General features: G+C 38.1%; 1 protein-coding gene across 4 annotated transcripts in view; it reads right to left on the minus strand.

Moving 5' to 3' along the window:
* Positions 1-19163, minus strand: part of ZFYVE28 (zinc finger FYVE-type containing 28) — a 147719-nt gene that overhangs the window by 16309 nt on the left and 112247 nt on the right. For 2 of the 4 annotated variants that reach the window (XM_061467428.1, XM_061467419.1), the window contains exon 9: positions 13938-14042. The exons of the other annotated variants lie outside the window; for them this stretch is intronic. In XM_061467428.1, the coding sequence (XP_061323412.1) occupies positions 13938-14042 (105 nt within the window). The remainder of the gene's footprint in view (positions 1-13937; positions 14043-19163) is intronic. 4 annotated transcript variants of the gene reach the window in all.

Raw genomic sequence — 19163 nt, forward strand, 5'->3', positions numbered from 1 at the left:
AACCCAAGACCCCAGGGAAGCTTTGGTAGGAATCCAGTTGCTTCAAATATCAGGAATTACTTAAACCATTTGTAAATCAAGATTATTTTTATTTATTTAGTTTGTTATTTTTAGTTAACTTAGGAAAAAGTAGCACTTTGCTGATGGAAAAACCCTTAAGTGGGAGTAAAGCACAGGATGTAATTACACTGAAGCCCTAAGGATTCACTGCGTTGACCAAAGGAGATGTGCCTTTTTACTCTGCTACAGTCAGAAACTGAGGAACACTAAACCATTTTCCCCACATACTGGAAAAAATGAATCTCGCTAATAATTACAAAAAAAATTTAATTGCACTTTGGCTGGCCAAAACTCCAGGCTCCAGTCTACTATGCAGACAACTACTATGTTAAAAATAAGTTACTGACTGCATAAATAGCGTGCATAATGAAGGAAGTAGTTTCTAACACGTTCTGAGTTAAATCTGCTCTTATTAGGTGCCAAAACATTCAGTACCTTGCAGATCCCATCTCTACGGCAGCGTACATGAACAGTTACTGAAGGATAAAACACACAGGTAACACCTGTACTTATTTACGGGATACAGTTTTGGAGTTCAATGTGTAGTCTACACAGATAATCCTTTAGAATGTAAAAAGGAAATTATTAGACCACACAATCTGAAAAGCACTAGTAAAAACAGAACTGAAAAGAAATAAATACTGGAGATTAATAGAAATATCATGGAAGATGTGCAGCGTAAGTACATTAACTGGCTTCCAATTCTTTCAGAGACACAGTAAAGAGCAGGTCTGCAAGCAACTCATTCTGTTAATGTTACCTATTGCTAATAACAAAAGCAAAATCTTGTAAAAAGATGCTAGTTCTGTTTACAGTTCCTTCAGCACCATGACTGATGAGGTTTATTAAAGGTGCTGAGAAGCAAGTGAGAATTCTCTCTTTCAGCTTTTCCTTTGCTTTTCCGAAAGGGATATATAATATATATAATAGTAAGCCTGTCCGTGTAGAAAGGTCTGTGTTCAAGACAATGAAAAGGTCATGTAAGAACATGTCTTATGAAGGAGTAAAATGGAAGGTACTGAGAGCCAGGAAGCAATTCCTGATTTGTGATGGTATGTAGTTAGATGATTGCCTATTCACCCAAACACTCACATATACAAATAAAAGTTTGCTTGCAACACAGCCAAATAAGGCTTACTTTTTTTCCCCCCTTGTATTTAAAATAACTGATCTTACAATGATATACACATTTGCACTACAAACTGCTCTCCAAAGCAAGCACGGACCTCACAGCAGAGACAAATTCAGTCTGTGTCTATAATTCTACATCCCCAACAGAACAGTCTCCTTCAAACTCCCAACAAGCACAAACCTCAGTTCAGGGGAAAGCTGGGGCACCGATTCAAAGATGACACTTCCCTCCAAATCACAGTTGAAGAAATATTTCAAAGTAAGGTGTTAAGTGGGCAGAGAGCTGTGAAAAGTGCTTCTTAAGTATCTAAACCACTTAGTCCTTTTCTGTTCTGCAGAAGAGGAGAAAGGCTCATTCCACAATTCTAAGCTCTGACCAGTTTTAATAATAGTGGTTGCCCTTCCAAGCCTCCTCCGAGTGGAAGGAATGCAGTTTTACCTACTTCCTACTGCCTCCAAAGAATGTGTTTCTATCTACTTCTGTTCCAGACTTTTCTGCATTAGATTTTGTGGTGTGTTGTTAGGACTGCTCATGTCACACAACACGACTAAATGGAACTTTTGGATGTAAAAATCCCTAGTATAGAGCACATACACAGTGCTTCAGCACTGTGGGATGGAAGGTCAGCAAGTAGGCACACTCACATTTACAACATACTTTCATATGCACAGTCATGTCCATATACAAGAGGTTCAAAAAGTGGATATTTTGTATTCAGGATTGCTTATGCCACTGCAGAGAAAAGTGAACGCTCCAGGATGATTTAAAACTGAACCTAAGAACCACTGCAGAGCTGGAATCAAGTACACTGCCTTTACCAACAGGACCAAGTCAGATTTAGACAAAAATTACTCTCAAAGAATGACTAATGACCATCTGTTCTTTACTTTAAAATACATCCTTAATGTTAAAGAATGTAGCCAGAAAATTATTGTAGAGGCAATTAGAAGCACTGTAAGAACAGAAGCTTTGCAATTGTTTCAAATAAGCAGCAAAAGAGACAGCTTTTCTTATACCAGGGCATCCCAAACAGCAGTGACTGCATCTATACAAATATTAAATATTCTTGTGATTTGAAATTGATATTATAGAAAATAAACCTGAGGTTTGATCTACAGAGTTCATCTGACCTTTTCTCCAAGTTACTCTTTCAAAGAAGTTCTTTTTTTAGTTCTACAAGGAATATCTTTCCTATTTTGCTTATCTAACATGCATAATTTGGTTCAAAATTCTCAGCTGATATGAGATGTATAGGGAGCACTTCATTAACATCAGATTACACTCATATCTGGAATGTTTCACTACCTGTATCGGCAGAATCAAGTATCACTGCAGAATACAAACAGCCTTAGTAACTAACTAGATGTAAGTCCTCAATTCTCTAAACTTCTGAGTTACCCAAGGAATTAGGTTAAGAGGAGATAAGACCAAAACAAGCACAAACATTGTCAAATGTTTATCACATAAAAAATGCTTACCGTGTATTTTTCTAAACATTGCAAGGTTAACACATCTGAAGGTGAATATCAAGAAACAAGTTACGTCAGATTCCAACAGTAAACCTGAAGGAACAGATACCCTTTGGCAGTTACAATGAATTAGCTTTTTACCTAACTCAGCCAGCATCTATCTAGCAATTTTAAAATTATTCTCTATTTGTCATATTAGAAGAATAGCAAGACTCTTTCAACACTTTAAAGATGTATCTCTAGATCCTTGCTTGGCTTGACTGTGAAATTTAGTCAAATATGTACAGGCAAACAAAAGCCAATAGGGTAATTGTACACAATACCATCTTTCACTTGTGAAACCCATCTGCTTTACAGCTTTTAAGTTCCAAAGGATAGTTGTGATCCAGGTCAAGCAGTAGTATCCATACCAATGGAAAACAGGACTGTGGAACAAGAAGGTTAAGGTTATCACTGACATTTTCAGAAGTGGCCAGTCACTTTAGGTGAAAATGCGTGATAACATAGGTTTGGTGCTGTATGCGTTGGTCATTGACACTCATGCAAAAATCAGTAAAAACAGCAAAGTCAAAACCAAACAACCAAGGTCAATTGATTCAAAGTTGGTCTCAATGTAAATATTTTACACTTGTACCCAAAAATACTCGATAGCGACCACTCAAATATTTCTTTCCAAAGCATTTGGTTCATTAAACCTGAAATTTGCTCTGAACTGAATGCAGAATGCATGAGAGACTCTGAAAGAATTTCTCATTACTCACAAGCAAATCCTCAGAGTATCGTAAGCATGCATTAAATATAAAGCAGTGGCAGATAAAAAGAATTTAAATGCTCACTGTATTGAATGAATACAAAGAAATAATGTTTCCAAAAGAGTTATAAACTTTTCAAAAAGTGGTTTGGTTTCGTTCCTTTGCCTTTAGAAATCTTAGATCAAAATCAACAGATAGTCACTACTTGCAAAGGAAAAAGCCCCAACATAACTATTCCAATGTATATGATGCAATCTTCTCACCAAATTTAAAAGGAAAGTAAAACCACTCTATAAGTCTCTGATTTCAGGAAAGGTCTTTGACTGCAACTAATTATCAGGTATAGATTTTAGAAGTGGTACTTTTAAACTGAGAGAGCTCAAGTTCCAGCAAGACGAAATCATCTCAACCAAGTCTAAGAGCCAACACTTAGAAGCTGTATGAATGATACTACAAATATATACTAGGAAAGTATTAACACATAATTCCGTGACTAACCTTACACCATTTGTTATACAAGTACCCGTGACATCAGTGATTGCTATTTACTTGCTCTGGAAATCCCCAGACTACACAAGTGTATGCATAAGTAAGACAACTATTTGCAACAAAACAGTTAACACCTTCCAGCTGTAGTGTGAATTCAAAGTTTGTGAATCCACTTCATAGTGAATTGAAATCCCATGTATTGAAAATGGTACTATTCTGATGCAGAGGTTTACCCATTTTGCAAAACTAGAAGGATACATTTTGAGACAGGAAAATTTCGTATATGCTATACGGTATCTGGTGAGAGCCCTTGGACAGTAGGGAAATGTGAAAACTTTGCAAAAGGTTTTCTAGGATTTCACACCTTCCTACTTACGTAGAACACCACTGGGATTATAAACCTGCTGAAAGTTCTTACAAATGGAGAGTTGGCCAAGTCTTAAATATCAACTATAGCTATTAGAAAGCTGATGAGAGACTGCCCACAAATTATAAACCAGTGCAGTTCCTTGGACTTCAGTGATATCAGCTCATTCACACTAGTTGGCTTTAATGTATTTGTCACATCCATTACTTAAAATGTCACACATTTTGAACAACAAAGATAAATACATGCATAGCCATATCACATACATGAACTTCCCTATACATATGTGTGTGCATTTGGAATATTCCAGTTCTTACAGTATTTCTCAAAAAACATAATCATGAGCTCCCTTGGCTTCCATCTCTGTTCATGAAGAATTTAGCACAATGGCCAACTTATGCTCAGTGTACAATAACATTTTTTATTCAATCTATGGTATTTCAGGTTTTCTCCCCCATTTGGATTTTTTTTCATACTTTAAAGTAAGTAACAAATAAGGCAAACCCAAAGCTTTTTCAAGCAAATCTACGTTATTGTCTGCCCAGAATTTCTAAAGCTGCTTTAGTAACTGATACATTCAACCCACTGTTGCTCATGCAGGCTGTAACTGGAAATCCCAGTGCTAACCTGTCAACCTGTCTTTCCTAAGCTATTAGTCTTATAGCTCACAAGGCTGTAGTCAATTCTGGGTTCCAATTTGCAAAAAAGAACAAAACTACTTCAAAGGTGATGTAAAGGATCAGCCATAATAGCTGGGGAAAGACAAAGACTGCATACATGAGCAATGGCAAGAGGAAAATTATAGGGGTTTGGGTAAGAGCAGTATAACTCCATGTCAATAAGAAAGAAAAAAAAGCCGAACAACAAACTACTTCCCATCCTGCTTTTTGCAGTACCTCTGGCGTTTCTTTTTGGATGCTCTACAAGAAACACGATGACAAACATGTTAACCCCCATTGGTTACTAACATGTACTAGTTCTGATATGGCTGGGAGGAAAACTATGAGAATAATGGCTTCTTACAATTATTTCAAGTGAAGGGGGTGGCTACACACTCAATTTTAGAGCAATTTAAACCAAATCCAGAACATGTCTTATTATATGGGTAATAGCACACAGTTATTTAGCTAAGGACTATATTTGAAGGAATGACCCCAGAAACTACATTTAAAGCAGACTAAAAAAAAAAAGCTTTAATTTAGAACTTTATTTCTTGTCTTTCTAACCCTAAAATTTTATTAAGTGGGTTTTAAACTACAATCCTTTAGATATTTTCTCCCTATTTTAAAAGAAAAGGCTAAAGAGGGAGAAAAATAACCAATAACCAATCAACCCTGAAAGCATTCCCAAGGCTTCAGAACTTTGTCTCAAGAAACAAATAATACAGCTCCATGGAAATCCCTCTACCAGGTACAATCTACCTAGGCACCACCAAAAGAAGTGGCCTTGACTGGACTACAGTAGTAGTAGTGCCCAGCTGGATACATGCCAAAACATGAGCTAGAAACCCTCATCTGCTGTCAACCTTTTGAATTCCTCAGTAGGGGGAGTTATCTTTCATATACCACATGGATTTGCAGAAGCCCCCTTCTTTTGTGCCAGAGGAGATGGGCAATCTGAGGCTGGCTGATTAACATAAGGAATTTGACTAGTAAGACTAGCCCTGTGTCCTAAATGATACCTTCAATCAGAAAAAAATCCTGAGCTTTGAAAACTACTGAATTTGAAATCAATGGCAACAACTTCCACTCTGCACCCTGGCAGCTTCTGCAGCTGTCCACTCCATTGGAAGACATCATCTTGAATCCTTCCTCAGCTTTTCAAAGCTCAAACTGCAGAGCAGTGCTGTGCTTTGCGCGTTGGACTTCTCAAAAAACCAGAATTTCTAAAGCTACTTCAATAACTGATACATTCATCCTACTGTTATTTGTGTAGGCTGTAACTGGAAATCCCAGTGCTGACCTGTCAACCTGTCTTTCCTAAGCTATTAGTCTTATAGTTCACAAGGCTGTAGTCAATTCTGGGTTCCAATTTGCAAAACAGAACAAACAACTACTCCAAAGGCTATGTAAAGGATCAGATGCAATAGCTGGGGAAAGACAAAGACTGCATACATGAGCAATAGCAAGAGGAAAATTACAGGGCTTGGGTAAGAGAAATATAAAGATGCTGTTAAAGCAGCATCTTGCTAAAAAGATCCACTGTAAGAAACCCTACACAGAAAACTGGCTTATTCAAACTCATTACCACTTTGGCCTGGGTTTTCAGAAGAATGCAAAGATGCTGTACTTCAAACGGGAATTAAAATAAACAACACTGCCAGTGCAGGATTGATCATCTTTAACAGTGCTCTCTCCCAAACAGCTTTTTCAGCCATAGGTAAAACTTCTATAAGAGTGCTTATGAACAAATAACAAAAACATTAGTAATCAACAAGGCTCCTTTCAAACCATCAAATTTAAATGTCTGATACTTGCAAGCTACTACGTTTATTGTTTCTTTCAAAACCTAAACCAAAAAGGGATAAAAAGTGCAAGATAAAGCTATTGTAAAATTCAAGACAAAATAGAACAGAAAATATCTTAGAATATTTCTTAGGTTCTGCTAAGATTTTCTCAGCTCCACCATGACGTTTTTTCCCCTAATGCTTCCCTGTAATCAAACATTCATTTAAAGCTCTCAAATGTTCATTCCCACTGCAAAAGGGCAAATAATAAGATTAAAGCACAGAAATATTTGAACTTCAAAAAAAAAAAAAAACCAACCAAAAAAACCCAACGCCTGAGCTGGAAAAACTGAAAGTGAAAAATTGAAAGAGCATAGCACTTCTGAAGGATGTAAGTAAGTAAGTAATATCAGCCCTGCTATCTGATACAGATAAAGAAATGCATCAGTCCCAGCTTTTACACCTTATCCAGAACTTGACACAGGAACAGACCTGGATACCTGATGCTGGATACAAATACTTCCAAGGGCAAAGAGTGATTTCATAGAGCTCTTCAGCAATGTCCTCTGTGATATGCAAGCAAATATTCTGTATGGCATAGTAAAAAGTGAATTAATTGTGCATCCGATGCTCTTGAGTTACAACTCCAGTGTGTGGCAGAAATGAAGATGGAAAAGCAGCAGTGAAAAATGTTTTCCAGCAAAAGGAACTCTGAGGCATGGGGAAACTTATTAGCACAATGTTCACATATCGGATCCATCAATTCCCTCACAAAGGAATACAGAACAACCAACTGAAGAATTAAAGCATCCTAGGGTCTAGGAGGATCCCACAGGAATTTGGTATCCAGCCGTGGGAGTCAAAGCTGAGAAAAGCTAATTAAAGTATTAGGTGGAGCCTTCAAATTTTAATTAGAAAATAAAGCTTTTTCTATTTTTCACCTTCAATTGCTGCTTCAATGTATGAGGAAATCCTCTTTTTTTCCTCCAATATAATTGTGATTTTACAATACATATTCATTTTAGGCATTGACAAAAGCTCTGCAAAAAGTGCAGTTAGTATAGTGATTTTAGTTAATTATACATAATCTCAAAACTCCCAAACATGCTATTCTAAAGGGTTTTTTTGGCAAAAAAGAAATCTAAAATAAAATCTAATTTCTGAAAGCCAGTAATTTTTGTTCTATTTGGACCACAGGGAACACTAAGTGACATTCAGCAACAGATTTTTTCACATCATTGAAATGAACACTATTATAAATGTGGCCAAATTGCTAAAAATGAAAATTACAAGTGAGCTATGTAGAAGCAAGAACACAAACCCATTATGATCACTTTGTGTCAGTCTCCAGCCAGATGATACGCAAATTCGCGGATGTAACTACTGTTACTAGAACAGACTTATTACCTCTGCCACTGATGCTAATCAGCTTAAAATCCTGCCCTATCTCACTTGCTTTACACAACTGAATTTTCACCTTCCCACTGTAAGAAGCACTTGTTAACAAGTAGTTCACACAAACTGCCTGCGTTACTCCTTGAGAAAATAAAATCTGCATCAATTACTTGTTACAGAAGACAAAGATGTGCATATAATATAGCAAAAAGTTCCTTGTAGAACTTCCTAAAAGGGAACACTCTAGCTCAGAAAATGCTGCACCATTTGGAGCTTTGACTTTTTTTTTTTTCTTACAGGAGAAAGAAAAAGATAGGCATGAAACACATCAAGAAGAGTCCTGGCGATGAAAAAACAGACATCTGCTTCAGTCAGATATGTCTCGCTAACTAAAGTCATAAGCAAAAGCTGACAGACCTCATCAATGCTGACTTTTTTGTTTCGCTGGTACTGCTCAGCTGGTTGCTGGGGCAAGGGGTTTAGCAGCAAAGCAAGAAGATTGTACATAGCAGCTTGTTTATGACTGTGTTAATAGTGCCCTCACACTGCTCGAGTGACAGTGCTGTACAAATCAGCACAGAGTCAGTGCCTAGAACATACACAGAGAGTCTGCAGTTCAAAATCATTAGGCAGGAATGGCATCTATAATGGAAATCATTCTGATATGCTCATGGTATAAACCCCTTTTCCCCCAAACTGTTCTCACTGAGATCACAGTACTTGTAAAGGCATCACCATCAGCCTGCTGGTTCTGAGCAGTCTTTCTATAAAGAAAAGCTCTACAGAAGAGGGGAAAGAAAATCCACAGGAATTCACTGATCAAAACAAAAATGACAGTACCAAATATTAATGCAGAATTAATCTGTCATTTTGCATAGCTTAAACAACTATAATCTGACCAGGTTAACTGCAAAACAGAGATCTGGAGACACAGCTGATTAGGTAGACTCTGACACAGCAATTAAAGCACATTGTTATTGCATTTGTTGGCCTCCACACTATTCTCTACAAGATCCACAGAGTAGCTGTAACCTCTTTATTAAAACTTGTGGACATGTAATTTGTGCTTTAGCTTTGATCTTGGGACCATGGAAAGAACTGTATTCTAGTATAATTCACAGTCTTGGCAAATGAACAAGTTATTTTTCCTTCTTGCGTCCCCTGTGAGGCACTGAGTTCTACTGATGAAAAAGCACAGTATAAAATCCGTGTTTTGTACAAGCACTTTGCTTGGCCTGTGAGAGGGGCAGGAAACCAGCTCACAGGTCACACTCAGGAGAGTGCTGATCAATGTCTTTTTTACTCAGGCTGGCAGCCTGTCGCAAGTCAGGGATCCCCACGATCATCAGCTGGACCCATCACACTGTTTGAAACCATCACAGATAGTCTGGATGATGGAGTTTAGACCACCATCACCAAGTTTAGTAATGACACCACACAGGGTGGCGAGGTGGATACATTAGAAAGGAAAGCCGTATTACAAATAGACCTGGACAGGCTGGCAGAGCGAGCTAACAACAACAGTATGGTTTAACAAAGACAAGTGCTAGGCCCTGTAACTGGGATGACAACCAAAGACCTGGGACAAGCTGAGATCTGTGTGGAAGGGGCCCATGGGTCCTGGTAGACAACAAGCTGAGCAGAAGTCAGCGCCACTGCAGCAATGAAGGCAAACTGAATCCTGGGCTGCATCTGCAGTCTACCAAGCACTACCACTCTACCATCTACCACTCTAGCAAGCCTTGCAGGCCACACCTGGAGCACTACTGTGTTCAGTTCTGGTCTCCAGAACTCAAGACAGACACAAACCGGACAGGGTCCAAAGGAGGGACCTAACCCTTCAAGAAAAAACTGAAGGAGTTAGTTCTTTCACCCCCTGGGGAGGAACCTCATCAGTGTTCTATTATGTAAAGAGTGGTTACCAAAAGGACAGAGGTTCTCTTGTTACAAGGAGAGGACAAGTTGCAGTGGGAGAGGTTTCATCTTAACATAAAAAAGGAATATTTTAAACTAAGAACAATCAATCACTAGAACAACCTCGCCAGGTATGTGGTAGAGACCTCATCACTGGTGGTCTTCAAAGTACGAGTGGACAAGATGCTAGAAAAATCTCATCTAGGCTCCCTTTCCCAGGACAGGTTGGCCCAGATGATCTTCTGAGGTCCCTTCCAACCTGGGCTATTCTACGGTTCTATGAACTGACTGGCAAGGTGGCTTCAGTCTCCTGCAAAACACACTATTTCTGAAGCAGGTATTAAAAATTTAATCTTACCTATATACTGAGATAACCTTCCCTGCCTTTTTTTCACGTGTGTGTTAACAGGGACATACTCAAAATATGTAACAAAATAATCTATATTCTCCAACTACATCCAGCAAGCCAAAGATCTTGGGCTCTGCCCACATGTACACAAATACAGATATCCTAACACAAATAGCCAGATAAATACTGCACTCTTATTACTGGCAGAGTCTTGTTTTGAGTCACAATATACTGCACATACCTCTTTTTACAGACTGTAAAAAACAGGCTAAAATTTCACCACCAATTTTTGTAAATGCCTAGAACTGTACAAAAAGATACCATAAACCCCCAATATTTAAGCCACAATGACATATCTAAGAAAAGAGTACCCACTGAACAGGGAAGGCATCTATTGTATCATTAAGGTTAGTTTTAAAAGTGTTTATATTTAGAGTTGTCATTTATTAGTTCATTATAACCTTACAATGAAGAAGTAGGCTTTTCTATGTACTCAAGCAGGCAAACCTGAACACAGATCCAACAGTATTTCTTCCTCCTTCTACTCTTACACCAAGAATTCCAGCAAGGCTACTGACTGTACTTCTTCCAACACTGAACTGGGTAAGATTCCAGCAGCCTGTATTACTAGCTGCCTACTTACAATTCAGTGAGTTCTATCAAAAATGGTTCTAAACATTATATTTATGAAAAGAAACCATTAAAAAAAGAAAATCTGGATGGACTGTTTCCTGAGACTAATCTAAACAATGGACCAACTGCCACTTCCCTGCTGTTACAAACATCTCATTTTCACTGCAGTCAGCAGCATTACTGCAGTCACACTGATGTAACATAAGACTTCTGCATAGTACTGCAAGTCTGCATAAAACCAGCTTCTCTGAAACCTTCTGAAATACATGGAATCCATTTATCCTTGGCTGAGAAAGCTGACTACTGATCTGGGCATCTCAAGTGTGGATAGCTTAATGAACATTTTGTAGAAAATCATCTTCTGAACTGGGCTGAGCTTCTTGATCATCAGACCTCTGAGACAAGAAGGTGGAACCTTCTACACAGATCAGGTACCGAGGAAATAATCAACCTTTCCTTCACAGAATTATTTGAGAAGTCCTCTGTACCTTGTTTTTCCCCGCAATTTGTGCTCTAAAAACCTTGAAAGTTTTAAAATGTGTTTCAAATTACTGTGTGAGCACAGTCAGTAATCAAAGTATGCAACCAAGGTTCTCATTTAACACTGAAAAATCTTTGGCCCAGACACATTTCAACAAATTACATGCTTAAGCAAGGCTGCTTCTGTTCTCCATTGACTAAACAGGGAACCTTCAGCAACGTAACTCCTAAAATATACCTAAAGGTATATCCGTTTGGTGCCTAAAATCAGGTGGGATGATTATAGCTCTAAAAATTACACAGCAGTGGTTGGTGATGGAGAATGTCTAAGGCAGTAACTCACAGGCTGATGTGAAGCAGCCTCCTTTAATAGGTTCCAAATGCTTCCTACTGTCCGAACAGCTTTTTCCTCCCAGTTAAAACCAAAATGGCAAACCACGACCCATGGCTCGAATGGTGCTCTGGGATCCAAGGAGGGCAAATTTTCTCCCTGGTTCTGCATTAGGAAAACAGTAAGTGCATACATATACTGAATTCCATATGTACAATACCTTACTGCTTTAAATCCATTCTGTCTATGATATTTAATACATTCATTCAATGTTCCTTCAACACGCTGCTACTCTGGCTGAACTGTTTTGCTACCAGACCCCACCTGTTTGAAGACACTTGGGTATATGCAAAACATGCTGCAATCTGACAACACCACTGTCAGCCTCAGTATTGATTATTTAACAGCACAAAGGAATTACTTATGACTCAAGGGAGGTTGAAAGGCTACATAAATGTATTTCAGGAATTTTATGTTTAGCTAATTATTTTTCAGATAAAATTGCCAATGTCACATATAAATTTCTAATTGACTTAGTTATGTCACAAAAAAGCCCTTTACAGAGATTGTCTTTGTAAGGAACGTGCCTGTTGTAGTAACCAAATGGACAGAACTGTAAAGTAGCTGTTTAATAGCCAAATAAAACTCTTTAGGTAATACACGATAAAAAACCACGGGAGCCACTTAAAAATAACATATTCCAAAATCGAATACAAACAGATGCACTGAATATTGTATTTCTATGCACATACATCTAGGAACATACTACTGTAAAGCAGTCAGACTTCTTAGCTTTTTTTAAACTAAGTATTTTGAAAAGGGAAATTCATCAGTGTAGTTAAGTGGGCACTTAGCTTTTTTTAAATTGGACTATAAAGTACAAGAGCTAGATATCAGATACAGAAAATACACAACAGACAGGAAATCTTGCATGGCACCCAGGGAAGATACAACTGCAATACTAACAAAAGCAGTACATGAAGGCCTTGAAAAGAGGTGAACACCTAATGAAGACTTATTCTCCCTGCTCCAGTTACTCCTGAAGAATAACTGAGGTTACTTCTGTTGTCTGTTCAAACAGCCCTGTGTGAAACAGAATTTAATATACATAGTATTAGAAGAGGGCAACTTTTGCATGCAGGTGAATTACATTTTTTTTTAATAACAGTCAAAAAGAAATATTTCAAAATGAAAACCATGAAAAAGTTGTAGTTGCATCTTGTTGCCCTGAAAAACATGAAACAAAAAATTGAACCTGAAGATGGGCACATCCTCCCCAAAATACGTATTATTATATGTACTATTTTCTCTATCACTATTACAAAAAAACATTTTACCCCCTCTTTCTAGCCCTAAAACTAGACAACATTTGGAATTCCTGAAGTTCAAATGATGTGTTGGGTATAGGTAAACAGGTGAAAAAGGGAGGACAAGCAGCAGTGGAAGAAGATGTACATAGACTGAAACACTGGCATTTCAATCTGCCTGTACCAGAGTAAAAATGTTATTGCACACAATGCAATAATCACATACATGCATGTTATGCAAACACTATAAAACCCAAATAATTTGTAATTTTGCTTTATTGTGTTTTTCTGCCCTAAACATTATTCTTCTACTATTCACATTAAGCGCTCTGAACTCTCATGCAGTTTTGGAAGATACGAACATAAACTAATATTCTTACCAGTTTTGGCCAGCACCACTGTGGAAGTTAAAGGATTGTTAACTGGAAACTCCCCTCATTTTAACAGGCAAAACAAACCAGAAAAAAAACATGTTTCCTAAAAAGCCAGGACCTAATTAAGACAAGTATTTGGTACTTTTCAAGCTGAAACCTGAAGCCTCTCTTCAGAAACGCCATACGGAGAAATAAATGGGAGTACATAGACACTGATAATTCATTGCTGTAAGCATTAGAACTTTTCTGTAAGTAATTGCCTCTCAATTGGCACAGCACTGAAGAAAACTGCTGGGGAAAAAAAGAAAAAAGCACCTGCTGTTCAAAAGGAAGAATTCTCAGAAGTGTTGCTGTCACTTCACTGTTAGTTCAATGTAAATTTTTAACCAAGCATAACCCAATACCATTTGTCAAATCTGACGGCAAGTGATGTTATTACCTCAGAGCGTATATGCTGGAGAGACTACATGTAGTGACAGAAACACTCTCATAGTCACTGCTGGAGATGGAGCTGAGGGGGGAATCACGTAAGCCATCCTGAGAACTGAAAAAACACATGGAAACAAAATGAACTGCTGAAGCCAACAAAGGTAAAAACAGAGCATGGTGATAACGCATGGCTTGTCATGGCTTATACAGAAATAAGAGTAAAGCTGTATTTGTTTTTTGACTCTTCATAAAATGATACAAACCTATTCTGCCTTCTTCCCAAAAGGACAGACAATCTGGCAAAGTCAGCGGGGACACATCTTGTAAAAATCTTCACTTTAAATCATGTCATACAGTTAAAATATTCAGGAAAGAACCGAAGATCTTATATTTTCATGGGGTACAGCATGCTCATGCTGCTATGTGTGGTTTAACATTAGAGAAGACTTAACAAAACGGAAAGTTCACAAAGTTGCTGTGTGTTTCGGGCCAAAACACCTTAAACATTAAGCTTTAAGGACATCTGAAATATTGTGACAAGTCTGATCTACATTTTATTTCAATGGGAAGGAAAACACCTGAGAAAGCAGAAGGCTGATTCTTCAGTGAAGTAGATGAAGATAATACCCTAACCCTATATTTGCTCAGTCCCTATGACTGCCATATATGTAGCTCAGATTTGGGCTTTAAACCAATATATGATCAGGAAGAAGCAGTCCCATGGCAAACCACTGACAATTCACTAGAGGAAATCCACTAGCTGCTAAGTAAAAGGATATGAATAATTTACATGAACGGTACGCCAACTTGTCTCTGCCATCCCTGGTCTAATGAAAAGCCCTTAAATTACACATTATTTTAGATCTTGCATCATATTATCAACATAAACTGGGATTAGAAGATAAGAAGCAGTTTCATAAGCACTGCAGAACTAGATTGAAAAGACCATTTTTTTGTTTCAGTAACAATTTACTGTTCAGCTACTGGAAATTCCACAAGCTGAAAAATATTAAATTACACTAGATAAGAAAATATGTGACCTTGAGCAAAGGTATCAAAGCTGTATTGGCTCTAGGCAGTGTGGAAGAACTATATGAGCCTGCTGAACTCAAATGTTCAGTCAACAGAAATCTCTGGACAATGCAGAGAAATCTAAGAAATATCTTCAGTTACAAGAGAGGCAGTTATATAGGTCACGATTGTTTTACCTTACTTCACAATTACTGGTGGATCTTTTTATGCCCTTTTGATTTTTAGGCGTATGAGCGGTTCATATTCAAACCAGATATGTTCAAAATTCTTCTACCAAATTTACCATTGTAGCTATTTTTTGCAGCTAGGAGTCTGGAATAATGCTGAAGGGATATTCTTCAAAGCAGTGCACAGAAGGTATGTGCTCTAATCCCACTAAGAAATAATAGGATTTGTTTGCATACCTCCCACTAATTACTTGAGAAACATACCCCTTCATGTTCCTCATTTCTGATTGCCAATTTGAAAATAAATCCCACGTGTGCTGTGCTTTAGTTGAAAGGAGAGCCGTCAGAACCGGAAAATAATTTTATCAGACTTGAACAAAAAACTATTTAACTTTCATTCGTTTTATGTAATTTCCCTTGCTAATTCTGCTCATTATAGAGAGATCTATGCATTTAAACAAAGCCTTACTCTTTTATAGCTCATCACCTTTACCCATCCAATCTTACAATATGGTCATGCTACTAAAATGTACTTTTACTATCTGTTTTATGGCAGCTAAATGATATTAAAAAACCCATTAGCATGTGATTTCACAGCATGATTGAGCAGGTGTGATGGTGTGCTTCCCCTCCTCCCCTTTTCTGCTTAAGCAATAGCCACCAGCAGCAGTTGCGACTGCTGCACCCGGATTAAGTTGGACTCTGGGGAGACAGACAACACAATAGCAAGGAACCATAAATCTTGCTCAGTGACTAAGGACTAGCTGAGCATGTGCCAACCAAAATACGGCTGCTCTGCAAATATGACTCTAAGTCAATCATCTTACTCCGTAAATACTGGCCAGCCCAGGGCCTGTTGAGCTCTTCTGCACAGCAGTGGGCTGCAAAACAGGATCTGCCCTTGAGTACGGATGGGTACTCCTCGGGGTTCAGAGATTTAGTAAGTGAATTGGGAATAAGTGTGTTAAAACATTGAAATCATAGCTAAGTGACATAAACGATTGATTGCACATACATAATCCTTAGACAAATTGTTGATCAAGCCACACCTAGACTCCTCTCTTGGAAGAGGTTTAGAATACAAGGGGGCCCTTTTCTGAACCCCATGACTCAATGGGAGGGTCTCCCTCACAGTTCTGACCTTGTTCTCTACGCAGTAAATACTCAAGTGCACCTTGCCATCAAACCCCATTAAACCACTGTTGCAATTACCATTGGGCTTTGACTGTTTTAAAATTCATTGTTGCTTCTCCCTGGAGGGTGAAGTGCATTATTCTTTCCATGACAGCAGAAGAAGATGTCTTGCAAAGATGGAATGTGTTGTTCAGAATAAAGTAATCTTTGAACAGCAGAACCAGGAAATAAGAGCAACTAGCAAACTCAGCATCTTCTCTTATTCTCACATCCCCACCATTTCCAGATTCTTGCAGTGTTACAATCCTGCCAGCTGATTTGGGCAGCGACACTTGTTCTGACACACATCAGGTCTGCTGCCCTTCAGTGCTTTCTGTGAAGCTCTGTCTGATGTATTTGATATCAAGTCAAAATATCTGTTACCAATAAGACAAGAAAAATAATTATGAAACTATAACTCACCATTTTCTTAGGCTCTGGTTTTATAGATGTTTTGTTTTAAAGAGTTGGATGCTTTCAGCTCATGCATAATGTAAAGGAACTACACGAACTCAAAATTCTCATACATTTTTAGGGAGTTAAATGCTCCAAGTAAAAACAAAACCCAAACAAACCACCACCCTAAGTACTATCTCTCTATTAAGAGCAGTTATTATTTATTGTCAACATTGTCCCAAGTCAGTCAGTCTCTCCTGAGCTAACTTTGTGAAGTGGACAGTCCAACACAAGAGAAACAATAAAGGCAGCACAAAGCACTGGACTTTGACGGCAAGTAAACCTGATAAGTAATCTCTGAACATGATGGCACACAAGCGGCTTACGTTATCAAGGATCTCAATGCTATCTTGATTTTCATCTTCACAGGTGTTCTCTGACCAACTTACAAGCCTCACCTCATACCTTTTCTCCATATATCTTTTCCCCTCATTTGAATCCTGTCTGACCTCTAACCAGCCACTAGCTGTATAACTTCTCATCAGCTCCACTATCTTATCTTTTTTTTTTTTAAAGCCTTCTCTTAACACTGTTTGCCATTCTGAAGTGCTTCATAAGGCCTTAATTTTCCAGTACTCCATCTTTTACCTGGTGCACAAACCTGGCCATCCTGAGCCAACCACTGATTTCAGGATTAGATATCCATCTGGTCAGTCATCATTTGGCAATGTAAACTGCTTGGACACACTTGACAAAGCATGCTCACAGAGGTTAGTTTGTTGTTATAAGGGATGTCTAGTTTAGATAATTACAATGTGCAAATGCTTTTTTTCACTCCTGTGTACCAATACAGATGGAATTTTCGTACCAGAAATATTTATGATTTACAATGTTTATTTCTGGTTCCTATTCAGGCTGTAACTCTTCAGATAAGAAATTCTGTGTTTATTTAGTACCAATAAATAGGAATCCAATAATGGTAACTTAGGTTTATATCTTCTCAGTGCTATACTAAATAGCTTTAAAAACAAACAAACAAACCCTAGCCTCATCCCACCAAAAAAAAAAACAACCAACCTCCAAAAAACCACTCCTTACTGCATTCCTTCTCCATACACACAGACTCAGGATTAGAATTTTCTTCTCCTTAGCGTCTGCCTGAAGATAGGCTGAGCTTTTCCGAAGATGCTGGTAGAGCCTGAGGTGAATTGACCTGCTTTTCCCAACTCATTGATTCCTGTTTTCAGCTGACGATTGCTCAAGCACGCACATTCATGAGCACAACAGCAAGAGAAGGTATGTGCATATGGACACATTCTGTAGCTGACAGCAGCTCACCCTTTCTTCCCATATCAGCCCATAGGTGACCTGACCTTCACATCTCATGCTCATTTGAAACTAATGCCACGTTGGATTGAGTGGGATTCATAGGAGTGTTTGAACTGTGTAAATTGGCAAAAGCTTGTTTCATTTGTGAGGTCTTCAAGGCCAACAGTGCTATTTTAAAGATTATATTCTAGCACAGGATAAAGCCATCATCCATGTTCATCAAAACAGAATAAACAGAATAAAGACTTGAGGCGACAGATCAAAGTGACATGGGGTGATGTGGCTGCCTCTTAATGGAACACTGGCAGACTGAACTAATGAACCATTTAAATAAAGCTGTTAGCCATTTTTTGTAACTATTCTAAGTAAACCACCAATCTGTATGCCACCTTTATCCTGGTGTGTCTGCTCTTTTCTACCCTAATGTGTTTCCAGCCTCTTACATTTAATAAAACCTCGGGCTGTTTCAGGGGATAGTTTCTTCATGAATTCAACTACTTGAATTACGATTACATTCCACATTACATCAGTTAATTAGCACAGATCTCTGCTTATCTCACTACATGAGCTGACTTTAAAGCCTCATGTCACCTGCACCAAATCCACACAAGTAAGTGGCTTTTAAAGCTGTTTTACCTGCTACACTCATTTCTGGATTCTGTATGTTGAGAGTTAATGTACTTCACTGTTGCTCCATTTGATATGTAGACCTAGTGAAAGGGAAACTGGTATTATAAAACACTGACACCTTTTATTTGCATGCTAAGGCTTCATAACAGCAGTTACGAAACCGGATACAGCACAAAAATCACCGTTCAACAGGCAAGTTCAAACACTGCCACTTTTAATTTGAGACTTGTGTTGTTAAAAAGAAGGGGAGGAGGGATTGAATAAACTCATTTACACTGAATGTGAATTTTGCCAGTTGTACAAAGAAGAAACAGAATACCAGAAGGGGAACAGAGAAATTTCAGTCAACAGCAGATAAATGACTGCTTAAGGGAAGTTTTGCAGTTGAAAGGCTGATATTTTGTTCCCAATCAACTATTTCCTTCTTGCTGATGAGAAGTTTTTTTACTCCTGAATAGCTAGTTAAAAGACTAATCAGTACAAGACACTAAGCAGACATGGTTTTGTTA

Source organism: Pezoporus flaviventris, unplaced genomic scaffold, assembly GCF_033815535.1.
Source record: "Pezoporus flaviventris isolate CSIRO_AGI_PZ_B2104156 unplaced genomic scaffold, CSIRO_AGI_Pfla_v1 ptg000002l, whole genome shotgun sequence".
Taxonomy (NCBI): domain Eukaryota; kingdom Metazoa; phylum Chordata; class Aves; order Psittaciformes; family Psittacidae; genus Pezoporus; species Pezoporus flaviventris.